This window comes from Arachis stenosperma, chromosome 3 (genome assembly GCF_014773155.1).
Source record: "Arachis stenosperma cultivar V10309 chromosome 3, arast.V10309.gnm1.PFL2, whole genome shotgun sequence".
Lineage (NCBI taxonomy): Eukaryota > Viridiplantae > Streptophyta > Magnoliopsida > Fabales > Fabaceae > Arachis > Arachis stenosperma.
Window position 1 is genome coordinate 67,218,661 of NC_080379.1, and position 21,005 is coordinate 67,239,665.

Sequence of the window (21,005 nt, forward strand, 5' to 3'; positions counted from 1 at the left end):
TTTCTTTTTTTTAAATTATATCTTTTTCTAATCCAATTCTTTTTCAAATATTTTTAATTTCTTCTCATATCTTTTAACTCATCTTATCTTTATGTGAAAATGCCTTTCCTTCTTCTCCTCTCCTTTCCTTTCTTTTGCTTGAGGACAAGCAACCCTCTAAGTTTGGTGTGATTTGCCATGATCACTGAGCTAAAACTCATTAAGATCATGGCACCTAAGAGAACAGGAAGAGCAAGGATGTGAACTTAAGGGAGCTAAAGCGCCAAAGGATTAATCCATGAAAAAGCACCACATATTTTAAAAGGAGCACCTACTCCTCAAAACAACAGGTTGCTAAGTTCCAATTTTCTTTCCCTTTAATTTTCCTGCTTTAACTTAGTGATAGCATTTTTTTAAATTCACCTTAGGAGATATTTAGTAGTAATTAGTTTATCTATTTTGATTTTATTTTCAATTAAGCTATAATTTATTTTTCTCATCATCATTAGGCATGAATAAAGTAGTAGATTTTTTTTAAGAATAAAGAAGTAATTTATATTTTTGAGTTCTTAGTAATAAAGACTATAATTAATTATATGTGGTGGCAATACTTGTTGTTCTCTGAATGAATGCTTAAACAGTGCATAAATTGTACTTTGAATTTGATGAATATTGGCTCCTGAAAGGATGAGGAACACGAAAAATATTATGGATGATCTGAAAAATCATGAAATTGATTCTTGAAGCAAGAAAAAGCAGTGAAAAAGCTTGCGAAAAAAAAATGGCGAAAAAAAAAAAAAAAAAGGGAGCAGTAGAAAAAGCCAATAGCCCTTAAAACCAAAAGGCAAGGGTAAAAAGGATCCTAGGCTTTGAGCATCAATGGATAGGAGGGCCTAAGGAAATTAAAATCCAGGCCTAAGCGGCTAAATCAAGCTGTCCCTAACCATGTGCTTGTGTTATGAAGGTCCGAGTGAAAAGCTTGAGACTGAGTGGTTAAAGTCGTGATCCAAAGCAAAAGAGTGTGCTTAAGAGCTCTGGACACCACTGACTGGGGACTCTAGCAAAGCTGAGTCACAATCTGAAAAGGTTCACCCAGTTATGTGTCTGTGGCATTTATGTATCCGGTGGTAATACTGGAAGACAAAGTGCTTAGGGCCACGGCCAAGACTCATAAGTAGCTGTGTTCAAGAATCAACATACTATACTAGGAGAGTCAATAATACTATCTGAATTCTGAGTTCCTAAGGATGCCAATTATTCTGAAATTCTAAAGATACAGGGAGATGCCAAAACTGTTCAGAGACAAAAAACTACAAGCCCCGCTCATCTAATAAGAATCTGAGCTTCATTTAAAACTCTAAAAATATATTACTTCTTAATTTCTGTTAGAACCTATTTTATTCATCTAGTTGCTTGAGGACAAGCAACAGTTTAAGTTTGGTGTTGTGATGAGCGGATATTTTGTACGCTTTTTGGGGGTAATTTCATGTAGATTTTAGCATGTTTCAGTTAGTTTTTAGTAAAATAATATTAGTTTTTAGGCAAAAATCATATTTCTGGACTTTACTATGAGTGTGTGTATTTCTCTGTGATTTCAGGTATTTTCTGGCTGAAATTGAGGGAGTTGAGCAAAAATCTGACTTAGGCTGAAAAAGGACTGCTGATGCTGTTGGATCCTGACCTCCCTCCACTCGAAATGGATTTTCTGGAGCTACAGGAGTCCAATTGGCGCGCTCTCAACGGCGTTGGAAAGTAGACATCCAGGGCTTTCCAGCAATATATAATAGTCCATACTTTGCGCAAGGATAGACGACGTAACTTGGCGTTGAACGCCAAGTACATGCTGCTGTCTGGAGTTAAACGCCAGAAAAACGTCATGATCCGGAGTTGAACGCCCAAAACACGTCAAAACCTGGAGTTTGACGCCAAGAAAGGCCTTTACACGTGGAAAGCTTTAGTCTCAGCCCCAGCACACACCAAGTGGGCCCCAGAAGTGGATTTCTGCACCAATTATCTTAGTTTACTCATATTCTGTAAACCTAGGTTACTAGTTTACTATTTAAACAACTTTTACAGACTTATCTTGTACCTCATGCTATTTTCAGATCTGAATTACATACTTTGTGACGGCATGAGTCTCTAAACTCCATTGTTGGGGGTGAGGAGCTCTGCAGCGTCTCGATGATTTAATACAATTCCTTTGTTTTCCATTCAAACACGCTTGTTCTTATCTAAGATGTTTATTCGCGCCTAACTGTGGAGAAGGTGATGATCCGTGACACTCATCACCTTCCTCAATCCATGAACGTGTGCCTGACAACCACCTCCGTTCTACATTAGATTGAATGAATGTCTCTTAGCTTCCCTAATCAGAATCTTCGTGGTATAAGCCGGATTGATGGCGGCATTCATGAGAATCCGGAAAGTCTAAACCTTGTCTGTGGTATTCCGAGTAGGATTCCGGGATTGAATGACTGTGACGTGCTTCAGACTTTAACCTGCTGGGCGTTAGTGACAGACGCAAAAGAGGGATTCTATTCCAGTAGGAGTGGGAACCAACCGGTGATTGGCCGTACTGTGACAGAGTGCGTGCATAGCTTTCACTGCGAGGATGGGAAGTAGCCATTGACAACGGTGACACCCTACATAGAGCTTGCCATGGATAGACCTTGCGTGTGAGAAGAGGATCTCAAGGAAAAGTAGAAATTCAAAGGACAAAGCATCTCCAAAACTCCAACATATTCCCCAGTACTGCAATTCAAAGTAACATTGTTCCCTCTTTTATTTTTATAATGAAATCTAGTAATTTCACTTTTAATCCAAATAATCCTTGTTGACATCCTAACTAAGATTAATAAAATAACATTGATTGCTTCAAACCAATAATCTCTGTGGATTCGACCCTTACTCACGTAAGGTATTACTTGGACGACCCAGTACACTTGCTGGTTAGTTGAACGGAATTGTGCCCACTCGTACCAAAAAATCCTAAGTTCCACAATTCTACAATAAATACATTAATGCTATATTGATGTGATCACAATTTCGTCCACCAGTGGTATAAGCTAGAATTATTGGCGGCCATTCTTGAGAATCCGGAAAGTCTAAACCTTGTCTGTGGTATTCCGAGTAGGATTCAGGGATTGAATGACTGTGACGAGCTTCAAACTCGCGATTGTTGGGCGTGATGACAAACACAAAAGAATCAATGGATTCTATTCCGACATGATCGAGAACCGACAGATGATTAGCCGTGCTGTGACAGAGCATTTGGGCCATTTTCACTGAGAGGATGGGATGTAGCCATTGACAACGGTGATGCCCAACATACAGCTTGACATGGAAAGGAGTATGAAGGATTGAAGGAAGGCAGTAGGAAAGCAGAGATTCAACAGGGACTAAGCATCTCCATGCTCTTATCTGAAATTTCCACCAATGAATTACATAAGTATTTCTATCTTTATTTTATGCTTTAATTATTATAATTTTTGAAAACCATTATAACCATTTGAATCCGCCTAACTGAGATTTACAAGATGACCATAGCTTGCTTCATACCAACAATCTCCGTGGGATCGATCCTTACTCATGTAAGGTATTTCTTGGATGACCCAGTGCACTTGCTGGTTAGTTGTGCGGAGTTGTGACAAAGTGTGATTCACGTTTGAGAGTACCAAGTCTATTGGCGCCATTGTTGATGATCACAATTTCGTGCACCAAGTTTTTGGCGCCGTTGCCGGGGATTGTTCGAGTTTGGACAACTGACGGTTCATCTTGTTGCTCAGATTAGGTAATTTTCTTTTCAAAAAGTTTTCAAAAATATTTTTTTCAAAAAATTTTTCTTTGCTTTCGTTTCTTCAAAAATTATTTTTGAAAAAATACAAAAAATTAATAAAATCATAAAAAAAAATATTTTGTGTTTCTTGTTTGAGTCTAGCGTCAAATTTTAAGTTTGGTGTCAATTGCATGTTTTAAAAATTTTTGCGTTTTTTCGAAAATTTCATGCATGGTGTTCTTCATGGCCTTCAAGTTGTTCTTGATAAGTCTTCTTGTTTGATCTTTATGTTTTCTTGTTTTGTGTTTTTTGTTATTTTTCATATGCATTTTTGCATTTATAGTGTCTAAGCATTAAAAATTTCTAAGTTTAGTGTCTTGCATGTTTTTCTTTTCTTGAAAATTTTTCAAAAATAAGTCTTGATGTTCATCTTGATCTTCAAAGTGTTCTTGGTGTTCATCTTGACATTCATAGTGTTCTTGCATGCATCATGTGTTTTGATTCATAATTTTCATGTTGTGAGTCATTTTTATGTTTTTCTTTCTCATCATTAAAAATTCAATTTCAAAAAATAAATAAATAAATATATCTTTTCCTTTTTTTCTCATAAATTTCGAAAATTTGAGTTGAGTTAGTCAAATTTTTTTAAAACTTAGCTATTTCTTATAAGTCAAGTCAAATTTTCAATTTTAAAAATCCTATCTTTTCAAAATCTTTTTCAAAAATCAAATCTTTTTCATTTTTCTTTTATGATTTTCGAAAATTTAAAATTATTTTTCAAAATCTTTTTCTTACCTTTATTTCAAAATTTCAAAAACTTTACTAACAATTAATGTGATTGATTCAAAAATTTGAAGTTTGTTACTTTCTTGTTAAGAAAGGTTCAATCTTCAAATTCTAGAATCATATCTTTTAGTTTCTTGTTAGTCAAGTAATCAATTTTAAATTTTAAAAATTAAATCTTTTTCAAAATATCATTTTCAATCATATTTTTAAAAATATCTTTTTTCAAATCATATCTTTTTCAAAATCAATTTCAAAATATCGTTTCTAACTTCTTATCTTTTTAAAATTGATTTTCAAATATTTTTCAACTAACTAATTGACTTTTTATTTGTTTTAAAATTCTTATCTTTTTCAAAACCACTTAACTACTTCCTCCTCTCTAATTTTTGAAAATTCCTCCCTCTTTTTCAAAACTTTTTTAATTAACTAATTGTTTCAAATTTTAATTTTAATTTTAATTATTCTCTTAATTTTCAAAAATCACTAACCCTTTTTCAAAATTAATTTTTGAAATTCTCTCCCTCTCGTCTTTTTCTATTTATTTATTTATTTACTAACACTTTTCTTCATCTCAAGAATTTGAACCTATCTTCCCCCTTGTGTTTGGATTCTTAACTCTTTTCCTTCTTCTATTCCTTTCTTCTTCTACTAACATAAAGGAATCTCTATACTGTGACATAGAGGATTTCTCTTCCTTTTCTGTGCTCTTCTTTTTCATATGAAAAGGAATAAGGAAAAAGGCATTCTTGTTGAAGCTGATCCTGAACCTGAAAGGACTCTGAAGAGGAAATTGAGAGAAGCTAAAATACAACATTCCAGAGACAACCTTACTGAAATTTTCGAACAAGAAAAGTATATGGCAGCCGAACCCAACAACAATAATGCAAGGAGGATGCTTGGTGACTATACTACACCTACTTCCAAGTTTGATGGAAGAAGCATCTCAATCCCTGCCATTGGAGCAAATAATTTTGAGCTAAAACCTCAACTAGTTGCTCTAATGCAACAGAACTGCAAGTTTAATGGACTTCCATCAGAAGATCCCTACCAGTTTTTAACTGAGTTCTTGTAGATATGTGAGACTGTTAAGACTAATGGAGTAGATCCTGAAGTCTACAGGCTCATGCTTTTCCCTTTTGCTGTAAGAGACAGAGCTAGAACATGGTTAGACTCACAACCTAAAGATAGCCTGGACTCTTGGGATAATCTGGTCACGGCCTTCTTGGCTAAGTTCTTTCCTCCTCAAAAGCTGAGCAAGCTTAGAGTGGATGTTCATACCTTCAAATAGAAAGATGGTGAATCCCTCTATGAAGCTTGGGAAAGATACAAGCAGATGACCAAAAGGTGTCCTTCTGACATGCTTTCAGAGTGGACCATTCTGGATATATTCTGTTATGGTCTATCTGAGTTCTCTAAGATGTCACTGGACCATTTTGCAGGTGGATCCATTCACCTAAAAAAAACACCTGCAGAAGCTCAAGAACTTATTGACATGGTTGCAAATAACCAATTCATGTACATTTCTGAGAGGAATTCTGTGAATACTGGAACGCCTCAGAGGAAGGGAGTTCTTGAGATTGATGCTCTAAATGCCATATTGGCTCAAAATAAAATGTTGACTCAGCAAGTCAACATGATTTCTCGAAGTCTGAATGGATGGCAGAATGCATTCAATAGTACTAAAGAGGCATCTTCTGAAGAAGAAGCCTATGATCTTGAGAACCCTGCAATGGCAGAGGTAAATTACATGGGTTAACCTTATGGAAACACCTATAATTTCTCATGGAGAAATCATCCAAATTTCTCATGGAAGGATCAACAAAAGCCTCAACAAGGCTTTAATAATGGTGGAAGAAATAGGCTCAGTAATAGCAAGCCTTTTCCATCATCTTCTCAGCAACAGACAGAGAATTCTGAGCAAAGCACCTCGAACTTAGCAAACATAGTCTCTGATCTGTCTAAGGCCACTGTAAGTTTCATGAGTGAAACAAGGTCCTCCATCAGAAATTTGGAGGCACAAGTGGGCCAGCTGAGTAAGAAAGTCACTAAAACTCTTCCTAATACTCTCCCAAGCAATACTGAAGAGAATCCAAAAAGAGAGTGCAAGGCCATTGACTTAATCAAAATGGCCGAACCTAGAGAAGAAGGGAAGGACGTGAATCCCAATGAGGAAGACCTCATGGGACGTCTCCCAGACAAGAAGGAGTTCCTTATTAAGGACCTAAAAGAATCTGAGGCTCATATAGAGACCATAGAGATCCCATTAAACCTCCTTCTGCCATTCATGAGCTCTGAAGACTATTCTTCCTCTGAAGAGGATGAAGATGTAACTGGAGAGCAAGTTGCTTAATGTCTAGGAGCCATCATGAAGCTGAATACCAAGTTGTTTGGTAATGAGACTTGGGAAGGTGAACCTCCCTTGCTCATTAGTGAACTAGATACATGGGTTCTGCAAATGTTACCTCAAAAGAAACAAGATCCTGGTAAATTCTTAATACCCTGTACCATAGGCACCATGACCTTTGAGAAGGCTCTGTGTGACCTAGGGTCAGGCATAAATCTTATGCCACTCTCTGTATTGGAGAAGCTGGGGATCATTGAGGTACAGCCTGCCACATTCTCATTAGAGATGGCAGACAGATCACAAAGACAATCTTATGGATTAGTAGAGGACGTGTTAGTGAAGGTTAATGGCCTTTACATCCCTGCTGATTTCATAATCTTAGAGACTAGGAAGAATGAGGATGAATGCATCATCCTTGGAAGACCCTTCCTAGCCACAGCAGGAGCTATGATTGATGTTAACAGAGGAGAATTAGTCCTTCAATTGAATAGGGACTACCTTGTGTTTAAAGCCTAAGGCTATCCTTCTGTAACAATGGAGAGGAAGCATGAAAAGCTTCTCTCAGTACAGAGTCAAACAAAACCCCTACAATCAAACTCTAAGTTTGGTGTTGGGAGGCCACAGCCAAACTCTAAGTTTGGTGTTGAATCCCCACATCCAAACTCTAAGTTTGGTGTTGGGAGTCCACAACATTGACCTGATCACCTGTGAGGCTCCACGAGAGTCCACTGTCAAGCTATTGATATCAAAGAAGCGCTTATTGGGAGGCAACTCAATTTTTATTTATCTAATTTTATTTTTTTGTTCTTTTATGTTTTATTAGGATCATGATCATGTGGAGTCACAAAACAAATGCTAAAATTAAAAACAGAATAAAAAACAGCAGAAGAAACAGCACACCCTGGAGGAAGGGCTTACTGGCGTTTAAACGCCAGTAAGGAGCATCTAGCTGGCATTCAATGCCAGAACAGAGCATGGATCTGGCGTTGAACGCCAGAAAGAAGCAACAGTCTGACGTTTAAATGCCAGGATTACACCCTGAGGAGAACTGGCGTTCAACGCCAGAAACATGCTGCAGACTGGCGTTGAACGCCCAAAACAAGCATAAAATTGGCGTTTAACGCTAGAAACAAGCATCAATCTGGAGTTAAACGCCAGGATTACATGAAGAGGGCATTTTACATGCCTCATTGGTGTAGGGATGATAATCCTTGACACCTCAGGATCTGTGGATCCCACAGGATCATTGACGTTAGGATTTTTGCTAGTAAAGAATTTTATAAAAATAGTCGCGTTGTAGATATAGTTTCTAAACCAACAGAAATTCCTTCGTACAAAAGTTTTGTTTGTCACTTAAGCAAACCCAATAAAATTGATAACCGAGTATTTAAACCTCGGGTCGTCTTCTCAAGGAATTGCAGGGAGGTACGACTTATTATTGGCTATGAAAAAGGTAAAATTTTGGGTTTTGAAAGCAAGAAATCAGTATGTTAAATGATAAGAAAAATAAAATAGTAATAATAAAATAAACCCTTGGCAAGGTATAAGAATTGGATGTCCTATCCTTATCAATTGTGGTGAGAATTGGATTTTAATCCCACTTTGTTAACCTCTAACTATGAAGGTAATTCAAGTGGATTAATTAGCTTAATCCTCAGGTCCTAGTCAATTCCTATGAAAAGACTAGAGTTATTGGAGCAACTCCCAATTTCAACCACTGCTTTATTTGACAGCTTTAGTGTTACCAATTACTTAACCCAAACCAAAAGGGGAAAATATCTAAATTAAATTAAAAGCATTCATAAATAAAAAAAATCATAAACTGAAATACCTCAAATAACATTAATTAAGAAAATTATATGTAACATGGAAGAGTTCATAAATTAAATTGGAGAAATAAATAGAAGAAACATTGAACCTGTGATTGCAGAAGATGAAATCCTAATTCTAATCCTAATCTTAAGAGAGAGGAGAGAACCTCTCTTTCTAAAAACTACATCTAATCTTAAAATTATGAATTATGAGAGCATGATGATGAATGGATGCATTCCCCCAATTTATAGCCTCTAATCTGTGTTTTTCGGGCCGAAAACTGGGTCAAAAATAGCCCAGAAATCGCCCCCTGCGTATTCTGGTATGTTCAGGTCGCGGACAAGTGACGCGGAGGCGTCACCCACGCGGCCGCGCGGATTGAAGTTCGTAGATGCGACGCGTCCGTGTGGATCACGCGTTCGCGTCGCCTAGCATCAGGGCAACTACGGCATATTATATATCAAATTGAAGCCCTAGACGTTAGCTTTCCAATGCAACTGGAACCGCGTCGTATGGACCTATGTAGCTAAAGTTATAGCCGTTTGAGTGCAAAGAGGTCAGGCTGGACAGCATAGCAGTTTCTCCAACTTCTTGTATTCCTTCCATTTTTTCATTCTTCCTTTCCATACTCAATTTACCTTCTCTCTTCTTCACACAATCCAATAACACTCTTCCCCAAAAACCCTTCACCAATCACCTCAATCTCTCTTCCCCATCACCTCTTCACCACTCACATCCCTCCACTATATAAACCCATCTATCCTTCTTCATTTTCACACAACACAACCCCCTCTTCTTCTCCTTGGCCGAAACCCACACATCTCTCCATCTCCTCTATATCTTCTTCTTCTTCTATTCTTTCTTTTCTTTGCTCGAGGGCGAGCAACATTCTAAGTTTGGTGTGGTAAAAGCATAGCTTTTTTGTTTTTCCATAACCATTGATGGCACCTAAGGCCGGAGAAACCTCTAGAAAGAGGAAAGGAAAGACAAAAGCTTCCACCTTCGAGTCATGAGAGATGGAGAGATTCATCTCAAAAGTCTATCACTAAAAAAAGGATGGAGCAAACAAGAGAGCCCATTCATGGATCTCAAGAGATGCATGAGGAAGCTCATCATCAAGAAATCCCTGAGATACCTCAGAGGATACATTTTCCTCTATACAATTATTGGGAGCAACTAAGGATAGGAGCACCAAAATCACTAGGGATCAAGCAACAAAGGCAAGGAAGAGACATAGAAGAGCTCAAGGACATCATTGGTCCATCAAGAAGAAGACGCCACCATCACTAAGGTGGACTCATTCCTTGTTTTTTATTTCTCTGTTTTTCGGTATTTATGCTCTAAGTTTGTCTATGTTTGTGTCTTCATTACATGATCATTAGTCTTTAGTAACTATGTCTTAAGGCTATGGATAATTCCATAAATCCTTCACCTCTTAAATGAAAAATGTTTTTAATATAAAAGAACAAGAAGTACATGAGTTTCGAATTTATCCTTGAATTTAGTTTAATTATATTAATGTGGTGACAATACTTTTTGTTTTCTGAATGAATGCTTGAACAGTGCATATTTTTTATCTTGTTGTTTATGAATGTTAAAATTGTTGGCTCTTGAAATAATGATGAAAAAGAGAAATATTATTGATAATTTGAAAAATCATAAATTTAATTCTTGAGGCAAGAAAAAGTAGTGAAAAAGCAAAAGCTTGTGAAAAAAAAAGTGGCGAAAAAAATATAGAAAGAAAAAGAAAAAGATAGCAGAAAAAGCCAATAGCCCTTAAAACCAAAAGGCAAGGGTAAAAAGGATCCAAGGCTTTGAGCATCAATGGATAGGAGGACCCAAGGAAATAAAATCCAGGCCTAAGCGGCTAAATCAAGCTGTCCCTAACCATGTGCTTGTGGCATGCAGGTCCAAGTGAAAAGCTTGAGACTGAGTGGTTAAAGTCGTGATCCAAAGCGAAAAGAGTGTGCTTAAGAGCTATGGACACCTCTAACTGGGGACTTTAGCAAAGCTAAGTCACAATCTGAAAAGGTTCACCCAGTCATGTGTCTGTGACAATTATGTATCCGGTGGTAATACTGGAAAACAAAGTGCTTAGAGCCACAGCCAAGACTCATAAAAGTAGCTGTGTTCAAGAATCTACATACTTAACTAAGAGAATCAATAACACTATCCAAAATTCTGAGTTCCTATAGATGCCAATCATTCTAAACTTTAAAGGAAAAAGTGAGATGCCAAAACTGTTCAGAAGCAAAAAGCTACAAGTCTCGCTCATCTAATTAGAACTAATATTCATTGATATTTTGGGATTTATAATATATTCTCTTCTTTTTATCCTATTTGATTTTCAATTGCTTAGGGACAAGCAACAATTTAAGTTTGGTGTTGTGATGAGCGGATAATTTATACGCTTTTTGGCATTGTCTTTAGGTAGTTCTTAGTAGGATCTAGCTACTTTTAGGGATGTTTTTAGTAGTTTTTATGCAAAATTCACATTTCTAGAGTTTACTATGAGTTTGTATGTTTTTCTATGATTTCAGGTATTTTCTGGCTGAAATTGAGGGACCTGAGCAAAAATCTGATTCATGCTGAAAAAGGACTGCTAATGCTGTTGGATTCTGACCTCCCTACACTCGAAATAGATTTTCTGGAGCTACAGAACTTCAAATGGCGCGCTCTCAACGGCGTTGGAAAGTAAACATCCAGAGCTTTCCAGCAATATATAATAGTCTATACTTTATTCGAGTTTAGACGACGCCAACTGACATTCAACGCCAGTTCCATGCTGCATTTTGGAGTAAAACGCCAGAAACACGTTACAAACCAGAGTTAAACGCCAGAAACACGTTACAACTTGGCGTTTAAGTCCAAGAGAAGCCTCTGCATGTGTAAAGCTCAAGCTCAGCCTAAGCACACACCAAAGTGGGCCCCGGAAGAGGATTTCTGCATTTAGACTTATTTCTGTAAACCCTAGTAACTAGTTTAGTATAAATAGAACCTTTTACTATTATATTTTCATCTGGGATTTTACATCTTTGATCACATTTTGGGGGCAGGCCATTCGGCCATGCCTGGACCATCATCACTTATGTATTTTCAACGGTGGAGTTTCTACACACCATAGATTAAGGGTGTGGAGCTCTGCTGTACCTCGAGTTTCAATGCAATTACTACTATTTTCTATTCAATTCAACTTATTCTTGTTCTAAGATATTCGTTGCACTTCAACATGATGAATGTGATGATCCGTGACACTCATCATCATTCTCACCTATGAACGCATGACTAACAACCACTTCCGTTCTACCTTAGAACGAGCGAGTATCTCTTGGATTCCTTAATCAGAATCTTCATGGTATAAGCTAGAATTATTGGCGGCCATTCTTGAGAATTCGGAAAGTCTAAACCTTGTCTGTGGTATTCCGAGTAGGATTCAGGGATTGAATGACTGTGACGAGATTCAAACTCGCGATTGTTGGGCGTGATGACAAACGCAAAAGAATCAATGGATTCTATTCCGACATGATCGAGAACCGACAGATGATTAGCCGTGCTGTGACAGAGCATTTGGACGATTTTCACTGAGAGGATGGGATGTAGCCATTGACAACGGTGATGCCCTACATATAGCTTACCATGGAAAGGAGTATGAAGGATTGAAGGAAGGCAGTAGGAAAGCAAAGATTCAACAGGGACTAAGCATCTCCATGCGCTTATCTGAAATTTCCACCAATGAATTACATAAGTATTTCTATCTTTATTCTATGCTTTAATTATTATAATTTTCGAAAACCACTATAACCATTTGAATCCGCCTAACTGAGATTTACAAGATGACCATAGCTTGCTTCATACTAATAATCTCCATGGGATCGACCCTTCCTCATGTAAGGTATTACTTGGACGACCCAGTGCACTTGCTGGTTAGTTGTGCGGAGTTGTGACAAAGTGTGATTCATGTTTGAGAGCATCAAGTCTATTGGCGCCATTGTTGATGATCATAATTTCGTGCACCAGACACGTTCATTACCGGATCCGAGCTTAGCCGCGTTTGATCCTGAGATCGAAAAAACTATTTCACGTATTAGGCGAGCTCGGCATCGGTTAGCCTCCGAGGGTGGTGAAGGGGTTTCTACCAATTCACCAGTCTTATCTGAGGTTGAGTCTGAAGCGTCATTTGAGGAAGAAACTAGCTCCTCTTTTACTGATTCTGTTGATTTAAGTGCAGGTAATATGGTAGTGCCTAGGAAAATCACACTGAAGGAAGCGAGAGCTCTAGATTTTATGTTCCAACCAAGGGTACTATCAACAAGGCGGTAATTTTAACTAAGGTGGTCACTACAATCAAGGTTACCAGGATAACTACAACCAAGGTTAGAGAAACAATTCCAACCAAGGATGGAGGGACAATTACAACCAAGGAGGCATAGACAATGGTGGAAATCAAACGTGGAATAACAATAATACTTATCAGCAGAACCAGAATCAGCAGAATCCTCCATATAGAGCAACCCACCAAAGGCAAGCCCTAGCACTTCCATTCAACCAACAACAAGCCCCTCAAAACACCTACTCCTCCCCCTCTTCCAACCAAGATGAAATACTCTGAGCTCTTCCTCAAGGACAAAGAGCCCTTCAAAACTCAATTGAAGCTCTTACATCCCGTTTGGAACCACCTTTTACCCCCAACAATCAACCTTAAGCTCCAGTGCTCTTCCCTCTCAACCTTTACCCAACCCTAAGGGTGGAATCAATGCCATCACTTTGAGGTCTGGCACTACACCGCAAGAGAGGAGTCCCAAGGAGCAAAGCTCAAAAGAAGATATTCAAGTTGAAGATATTGTTGAGCTAGAAGATATAGAAGAAGAGGAAGAAGTACAAGGTACAGTTGCAGAAGAAGTAGCTCAACCAAAGAATGGAGTACCTAAGGAAGATGATGTTATGAGAGAAGCAATTCCCATCCCTTTTCCATACCTTGCTAGGAGGACAAAGAAGCAAATGGAGCTAGACCCCAAAATGGTAGAAATCTTCAAAAAGGTTGAGGTAACTATTTCCCTTTTTGATGCTATTCAACAAGTACCTAAATATGCTAAGTTTCTAAAAAATTTGTGCATGCATAAGGATAAAATCAATGATCTAGAAACTATTCCTTTAGGTAGCTCTATTTCTGCTTTAATGGGTGCTTTACCAAAAAAATGTGGAGATCTCGGTCCATGCATGGTTACTTGTATAATAGGGGGTGTACAATTTTTTGACTGCATGTGTGATTTAGGTGCATGTGTGAGTATTATGCCATTATCTATATATGATGCTTTGAAGCTCCCTCCCTTAAAAAGGTCGGCAGCACGTTTTGTTTTGGCAGATAAAAGCATAATCTCGGTGGTTAGAATTGCTGAGGACGTGCTGGTGAGCATTAAGGGGCTAATATTCCCTATTGACTTCTACATTTTGGAGATGCCCCCTAATGACTCAGGAAGACCATCGTCCATCCTGCTTGGAAGGCCATTTCTGAAGACTTCAAAGTTTAAGTTGGATGCCTTCTCAGGAACGTATTCTTTTGAGATAGATGGCAGAGTAGCAAGTTTCAACCTTGATGAGGCCATGAAGCACCCACCAGAAGATCAGTCCATCTTCCAGTGCGATATTATTGATGAGATTGTAGCTAAAGTTCTCACTAAGAGACAACAGATAAAATGACCATCGAGCAAGGTGCAAGTGTGGGGAACCCTCTGAGTATACTGAAGACACCTTGCCACCTGCAATGGTTCCAGATGATCAAGTTCCCAGCCATGAGCTGAAAATGGAGTTGAAGCCTCTTCCACCCCACCTCAAGTATGCCTATCTTGAGGCCAATCAGAAGCTCCCAGTTATTATTGGAAAGGTACTCACTTCCCAACAAGAGGAGTAGCTGCTTAGTGTGCTAAGAAGACACAAGAAAGCAATTGGGTGGAGTTTAGCGGACATAGTAGGTATCAGCCCTCAGGTCTGCGAGCACCGGATATTTCTAAAGGAGGGAGCAAAGCCTGTCTGTCAACCTCAAAAGTGACTAGAACCCCACCATTTTGAAGTGGTAAAGAAGGAGGTGACCAGACTGCTTAAAGCTGACATCATCTATCCAATCTCGGATAGTGAATGGGTTAGCCCAGTACAGGTGGTTCCTTAGAAGTCTGGCGTCACCACAGTGAAGAATGAGCATAGGGAGCTCATGGCTAGCAGAGTGCAAAATTCATGGAGGGTATGCATTGACTACAGACGTCTGAACCTAGCCACGCGGGATCACTACCCGCTGCCTTTTATCGATCAAATGCTTGATCCCCTATTAGGTAAATCGCACTATTATTTTCTAGATGGTTATACAAGATATTTTCAAATTCATATAGCTCCTGAAGATCATGAGAAAACTACTTTTACATGTCCCTTTGGAACGTACGCATATAAGAGGATGCCTTTTGGCTTATGCAATGCACCGTCTATGTTTCAAAGATGCATGATGAGTATTTTCTTAGATTTTCTTGAGAATTGTATGGAAGTTTGGTGGACGAAATTGTGATTCAAATTCTTGTATCATTTGTGATCAATGTTCTAATTATGGCTCTGGTGGAATTCACAACTCCGTTCAACTAACCAGCAAGTGTACTGGGTCGTCCAAGTAATAACCTTACGTGAGTAAGGGTCGAATCCACAGAGATTGTTGGTATGAAGCAAGCTATGGTCATCTTGTAAATCTCAGTTAGAGAGATTAAAGGGGAATTGTGATTATTGGAATAATAAATAAAAAGGAATAATAAAAGGGATAGAAATACTTATGCAGATTCATTGGTAGGAATTTCAGATAAGCGGAATGGAGGTGCTGTAGAGCTCTAGGACGCCTGCTCTCCTATTCCTTCTACCCAATCCTTCTTACTCCTCTCCATGGCAAGCTTTGTATAGGGGTTCACTATCAGCTGTGGCTACTTTCATTCCTCTCAGGGAAATAACCTGCACGGCTGTCACTCGCACAGCTAACCAGTCTGGAGGCATCACCCATGGTTGATAGCTACATCCCATCCTCGCAGTGAAAGCTAATGCACGCACTCTGTCACAGTGCGGCCAATCACCGGTTGGTTCCCGCTCCTACTGGAATAGAATCCCTCTTTTGCGTTTGTCACTAACGCCCAGCAGGTTAAAGTTTGAAGCACGTCACAGTCATTCATGAACGGAATCCTACTCGGAATACCACAGACAAGGTGAGACTTTCCGGATTCCCAGGATCCTACTCGGAACACCACAGACAAGGTTGGACTTTCCGGATCTAGATGAATGCCGCCATCTATCTAGCTTATACCACGAAGATTCTGTTGGGGAACCTAAGAGATATACATTCAAGCCTTGTTACACGCAGAACGGAAGTGGTTGTCAATCACGCGCGTTCATAAGTGAGAATGATGATGAGAGTTATTAGCTCATCACATTCATCATGTTCTTGAGTACGAATGAATATCTTGGAATAAGAATAAGATAGAGGAATTGAATAAAAGAAAATAGAACTTCATTAATCTTTGAGGTACAGCAGAGCTCCACACCCTTAATCTATGGTGTGCAGAAACTCCACCGTTGAAAATACATAAGTAAAAGAAGGTTCAGGCATGGCCGAATGGCCAGCCCCCTAAACGTGATCAATGATCTCCTAAGATGAAGAATAAAATAAAACTGAGATCAAAAGATGATTGATACATTAGTAAATCATCCTATTTATAATAAACTAGCTCCTAGGGTTTACATGAGTAAGTAATTGATGCATAAATCCACTTCTGGGGCCCACTTGGTGTGTGCTTGGGCTGAGCTTGATTTATCCACGAGCAGAGGCTCCTCTTGGAGTTGAATTTCGAGTTATGATGTGCTTTGGGCGTTCAACTCCGGATTATGACGTTTTTCTGGCGTTTAACTCCAGAAAGGAGCGTGTACTTGGCGTTCAACGCCAGTTTGCGTCGTCATTCTTCGAATAAAGTATGGACTATTATATATTGCTGGAAAGCCCTGGATGTCTACTTTCCAACGCCGTTGAGAGCGCGCCAATTGGAGTTCTGTAGCTCCAGAAAATCCATTTCGAGTGCAGGGAGGTCAGAATCCAACAGCATCAGCAGTCCTTTTGTCAGCCTTTTTCAGAGTTTTGCTCAAATCCCTCAATTTCAGTCAGAATTTACCTGAAATCACAGAAAAACACACAAACTCATAGTAAAGTCCAGAAATGTGAATTTAACATAAAAACTAAGGAAAACATCCCTAAAAGTAGCTCAAACTTACTAAAAACTATATAAAAACAATGCCAAAAAGCGTATAAATTATCCGCTCATCACAACACCAAACTTAAATTGTTGCTTGTCCCCAAGCAACTGAAAATCAAATAGGATAAAAAGAAGAGAATATACTATAAGGTCCAAAATATCACTGAATAATAATTTAATTACATGAGCGGGACTTGTAGCTTTTTGCTTCTGAACAGTTTTGGCATCTCACTTTTTCCTTTGAAGTTCAGAGTGATTGGCATCTCTTAGGAACTTAGAATTTTGGATAGTGTTATTGACTTTCTTAGTTAAGCATGTTGATTCTTGAACACAGTTACTTATGAGTCTTGGCTGTGGCCCTAAGCACTTTGTCTTCCAGTATTACCACCGGATACACAAATGCCACAGACACATAACTGGGTGAACCTTTTCAGATTGTGACTCAGCTTTGCTAGAGTCCCCAGTTAGTGGTGTCCAGAGCTCTTAAGCACACTCTTTTGCCTTGGATCACGACTTTAACCACTCAGTCTCAAGCTTTTCACTTGGACCTTCATGACACAAGCACATGGTTAGGGACAGCTTGGTTTAGCCGCTTAGGCCTGGATTTAATTTCCTTGGGCCCTCCTATCCATTGATGCTCAAAGCCTTGGATCCTTTTTACCCTTGCCTTTTGGTTTTAAGGGCTATTGGCTTTTTCTATTGCTCCTTCTTTTTCTATATACTCTTTTTAGATCTCTTCTTTTTTTTTTTTTTTTTCACTGCTTTTTCTTGCTTCAAGAATCAATTCCATGAATTTTTCAGATCATCAATAACATCTCTCTTTGTTCATCATTCTTTCAAGAACCAACAATTTTAACACTCATAAACAACAAGATCCAAAGACATATGCACTGTTCAATCATTCATTCAGAAAGCAAAAATATTGTCACCACATCAAAATAATTAAACTAAATTCAATAATAATTTCGAAAATTATGTACTTCTTGTTCTTTTGAATTAAAACATTTTTCTTTTAAGAGAGGTGAAGGACTAATGGATTTTATTCATAGCTTTAAGGCATGGTTACATACTAATGATCATGAAATAAAGACACAAAACATAGATAAACATAATAATTAAAAACCGAAAACAGAAAGAAATAAAGAACAAGGAATGAATCCACCTCTAGTGGCGTCTTCTTCTTGAAGGACCAATGATGTTCTTCAACTCTTCTATGTCCCTTCCTTGCCTTTGTTGCTCTTCCCTCATTGCTCTTTGATCTTCTCTTATTTCTTGAAGAGTGAGGGCGTGCTCATGGTGTTCCACCCTTAGTTGTTCCACATTATGGCTCAAATCTTCCAAGGAGGTATTAAGTTGCTCCCAGTAGTTGTTGGGAGGAAAGTGCATTTGAGGCATTTGTTGATGATGCACTTCCTCATGTTCTTCTTGAGGGCCGTGAGGAACTTCCCTTGTTTGCTCCATCCTTTTCTTGGTGATGGGCTTGTCTTCTTCTATGGAGGCATCTCCATCTATGATAACTCCGGCTGAATAACATAGATGGCATATGAGGTGAGGGAATGCTAGCCGTGCCATGTATGAAGGCTTGTCAGCTATTTTGTAGAGTTCATTGGCTATGACTTCATGAACCTCTACTTCTTCACCAATCATGATGCTATGAACCATGATGGCCCGATCCACAGTAACTTCAGATCGGTTGCTTGTGGGGATGATGGATCTTTGAATGAACTCCAACCATCCTCTAGCTACAGGCTTGAGGTCCAGTCTTCTTAGTTGGACTGGCTTGCCTTTGGAGTCAACTCTCCATTGGGCGCCTTCCACACAAATGTCCCTAAGGACTTGGTCCAACCTTTGATCAAAGTTGACCCTTCTAGTGTAGGGGTGTTCATCACCTTGCATCATAGGCAAATGAAATGCCAACCTCACATTCTCCGGACTAAAATCCAAGTATTTCCCCCTAACCATGGTGATATAGTTTTTCGGACTTGGGTTCATACCTTGGTTATGGTTTCTAGTGATCCATGCATTGGCATAGAACTCTTGAACCATTAAAATTCCAACTTGTTGTATGGGGTTGGCTATGACTTCCCAACCTCTTCTTTGAATTTCAAGTCGGATTTCCGGATACTCATTCTTCTTGAGTTTGAAAGGGACCTCATGGATCACTTTCTTCTTTGCCACAACATCATAGAAGTGGTCTTGGTGGCTCTTGGAGATGAATCTCTCCTTCTCCCATGACTCGGAAGTGGAAGCTTTTGCCTTCCCTTTTCCTTTTCTTGAGGAAACTCCGGCCTTGGGTGCCATTGATGGTGAATGAAAAATAAAAAGCTTAGGCTTTTTACCACACCAAACTTAAAATTTGCTTGTCCCCAAGCAAAAAGAAAAGAAGAGTAGAAGAAGAAGAAGAAAATATGGAGAGAGGGAGAAGAGAGGGTTCGGTTATGTGGGAGAATGTGGGTTTGTGTTGTGTGAAAATGTAAAAGAAAAGAAGGGTATTTATAGGGAGGGGGGAGGGTATAGGTTCGGCCATGTTGGGTGGGAAAGGGTGGGAAATTGAATTTGAAAGTAGTGGGGGTAGGTGGGGTGTATGGGGAAGAGGGGTTGATGTGAATGGTGAATGGGGTAATTGGGAAGAGGAATTGAGGTGATAGGTGAAGGTTTTTGGGAAGTGTGACATTGAGAATGAGATTTGGATTAGAAGAGTGTGATTAGGATTAAAAGGAATGTGGTAGGTGGGGATCCTGTGGGGTCCACAGATCCTGAGGTGAGGATCCTGTGGGGTCCACAGATCCTGAGGTGAAAACAAATACCATTCTTTCACCATATAGGCATGTAACATGCCTTGATGCATCATTCTGGCGTTCAAACGCCCATTGATGCTAGTTCTGGGCGTTAAACGCCCATGTTATGCACGTTTCTGGCGTTGAACGCCAGTTTCATGCTTGTTTCTGGCGTTCAGCGCCAGATTGTCCTCTGTGTGCGCATCCTGGCGTTAAACGCCAGGTTGTTGCTTGTTTTGGGCGTTCAACGCCAGAAAGATGCTCTGTTCTGGCGTTGAACGCCAGAAAGATGCTCCTTCTGGGCGTTGAACGCCAGCCCGTGCGCCTCCAGGGTGAAAAATTTTTTTCTTCTGTTTTTGACTCTGTTTTTAATTTTTTTGATTTTTTCGTGACTCCTCATGATCATGTACCTAATAAAACACAAAAATAACAAAGAAACAAAATAAAATAGAATTAGATAAATAAAATTGGGTTGCCTCCCAACAAGCGCTTCTTTAATGTCAATAGCTTGACAGTGGCTCTCATGGAGCCACATGGTGATCAGGTCAATTTAGTGTGTAGTGTTCCCAACACCAAACTTAGAGTTTGGATATGGGGTTTGAACACCAAACTTAGAGTTTGGTTGTGGCCTCTTCTTGACTCTGAACTGAGAGAAGCTCTTCATGCTTACTCTCTTCTGTCACAGAGGGATGGCCATGTGCTTGAAACACAAGGTAGTCCCCATTCAATTGAAGGACTAACTCACCTCTGTTGACATCTATCACAGCTCCTGCTGTAGCTAGGAAAGGTCTTCCTAGGATGATGCATTCATCATCTTCCTTCCTAGTATCTAGGATTATGAAATCAGTAGGGATGTAAAGGCCTTCAACCTTTACTAGCACGTCCTCTACTAATCCATAAGCTTGTCTTATGGACTTATCTGCCAATTGTAATGAGAACAAGGCAGGCTGTACCTCAATGATTCCCAGCTTCTCCATCACAGAGAGTGGCATAAGATTTATTCCTGACCCCAGATCACATAGAGCCTTTTCAAAGCTCATGGTGCCAATGGTACAAGGTATTAAGAACTTGCCAGGATCTTGTTTCTTTTGAGGTAGAGTTTGCTGAATCCAAGTGTCTAGTTCACTAATGAGTAAGGGAGGTTTACTTTCCCAAGTCTCATTACCAAATAGTTTGGCATTCAGCTTCATGATAGCTCCTAAATATAGAGCAGCTTGCTCTCCAATCACATCTTCATCCTCTTCAGAGGATGAATATTCTTCAGAGCT

The 21,005-nt window shown here is 39.1% G+C and overlaps 1 protein-coding gene and 1 non-coding gene across 2 annotated transcripts; one reads left to right on the forward strand and one right to left on the reverse strand.

Moving 5' to 3' along the window:
• Nucleotides 1–5,795: 5,795 nt before the first annotated feature.
• Nucleotides 5,796–5,903, reverse strand: LOC130971024 (small nucleolar RNA R71). The gene has a single exon (XR_009082262.1). It is a non-coding gene; the product is annotated as a small nucleolar RNA R71 (small nucleolar RNA).
• Nucleotides 5,904–12,929: 7,026 nt separating this feature from the next.
• Nucleotides 12,930–14,393, forward strand: LOC130966221 (uncharacterized). The gene is made up of 2 exons (XM_057891005.1): nucleotides 12,930–12,995; nucleotides 13,440–14,393. The coding sequence occupies exons 1-2, from the start codon at nucleotides 12,930–12,932 to the stop codon at nucleotides 14,391–14,393; spliced, it is 1,020 nt and encodes a 339-aa protein (XP_057746988.1).
• The last annotated feature ends 6,612 nt before the right edge of the window (nucleotides 14,394–21,005 follow it).

Bases quoted from the DNA above. Each gene is read 5' to 3' on its own strand.
- LOC130966221 (XM_057891005.1), top strand. From the start codon at position 12,930: ATGGTAGTGCCTAGGAAAATCACACTGAAGGAAGCGAGAGCTCTAGAT. The intron at 12,996-13,439 runs GTACTATCAACA...CCCAACCCTAAG, and splicing joins ATTTTATGTTCCAACCAAGG to GGTGGAATCAATGCCATCAC.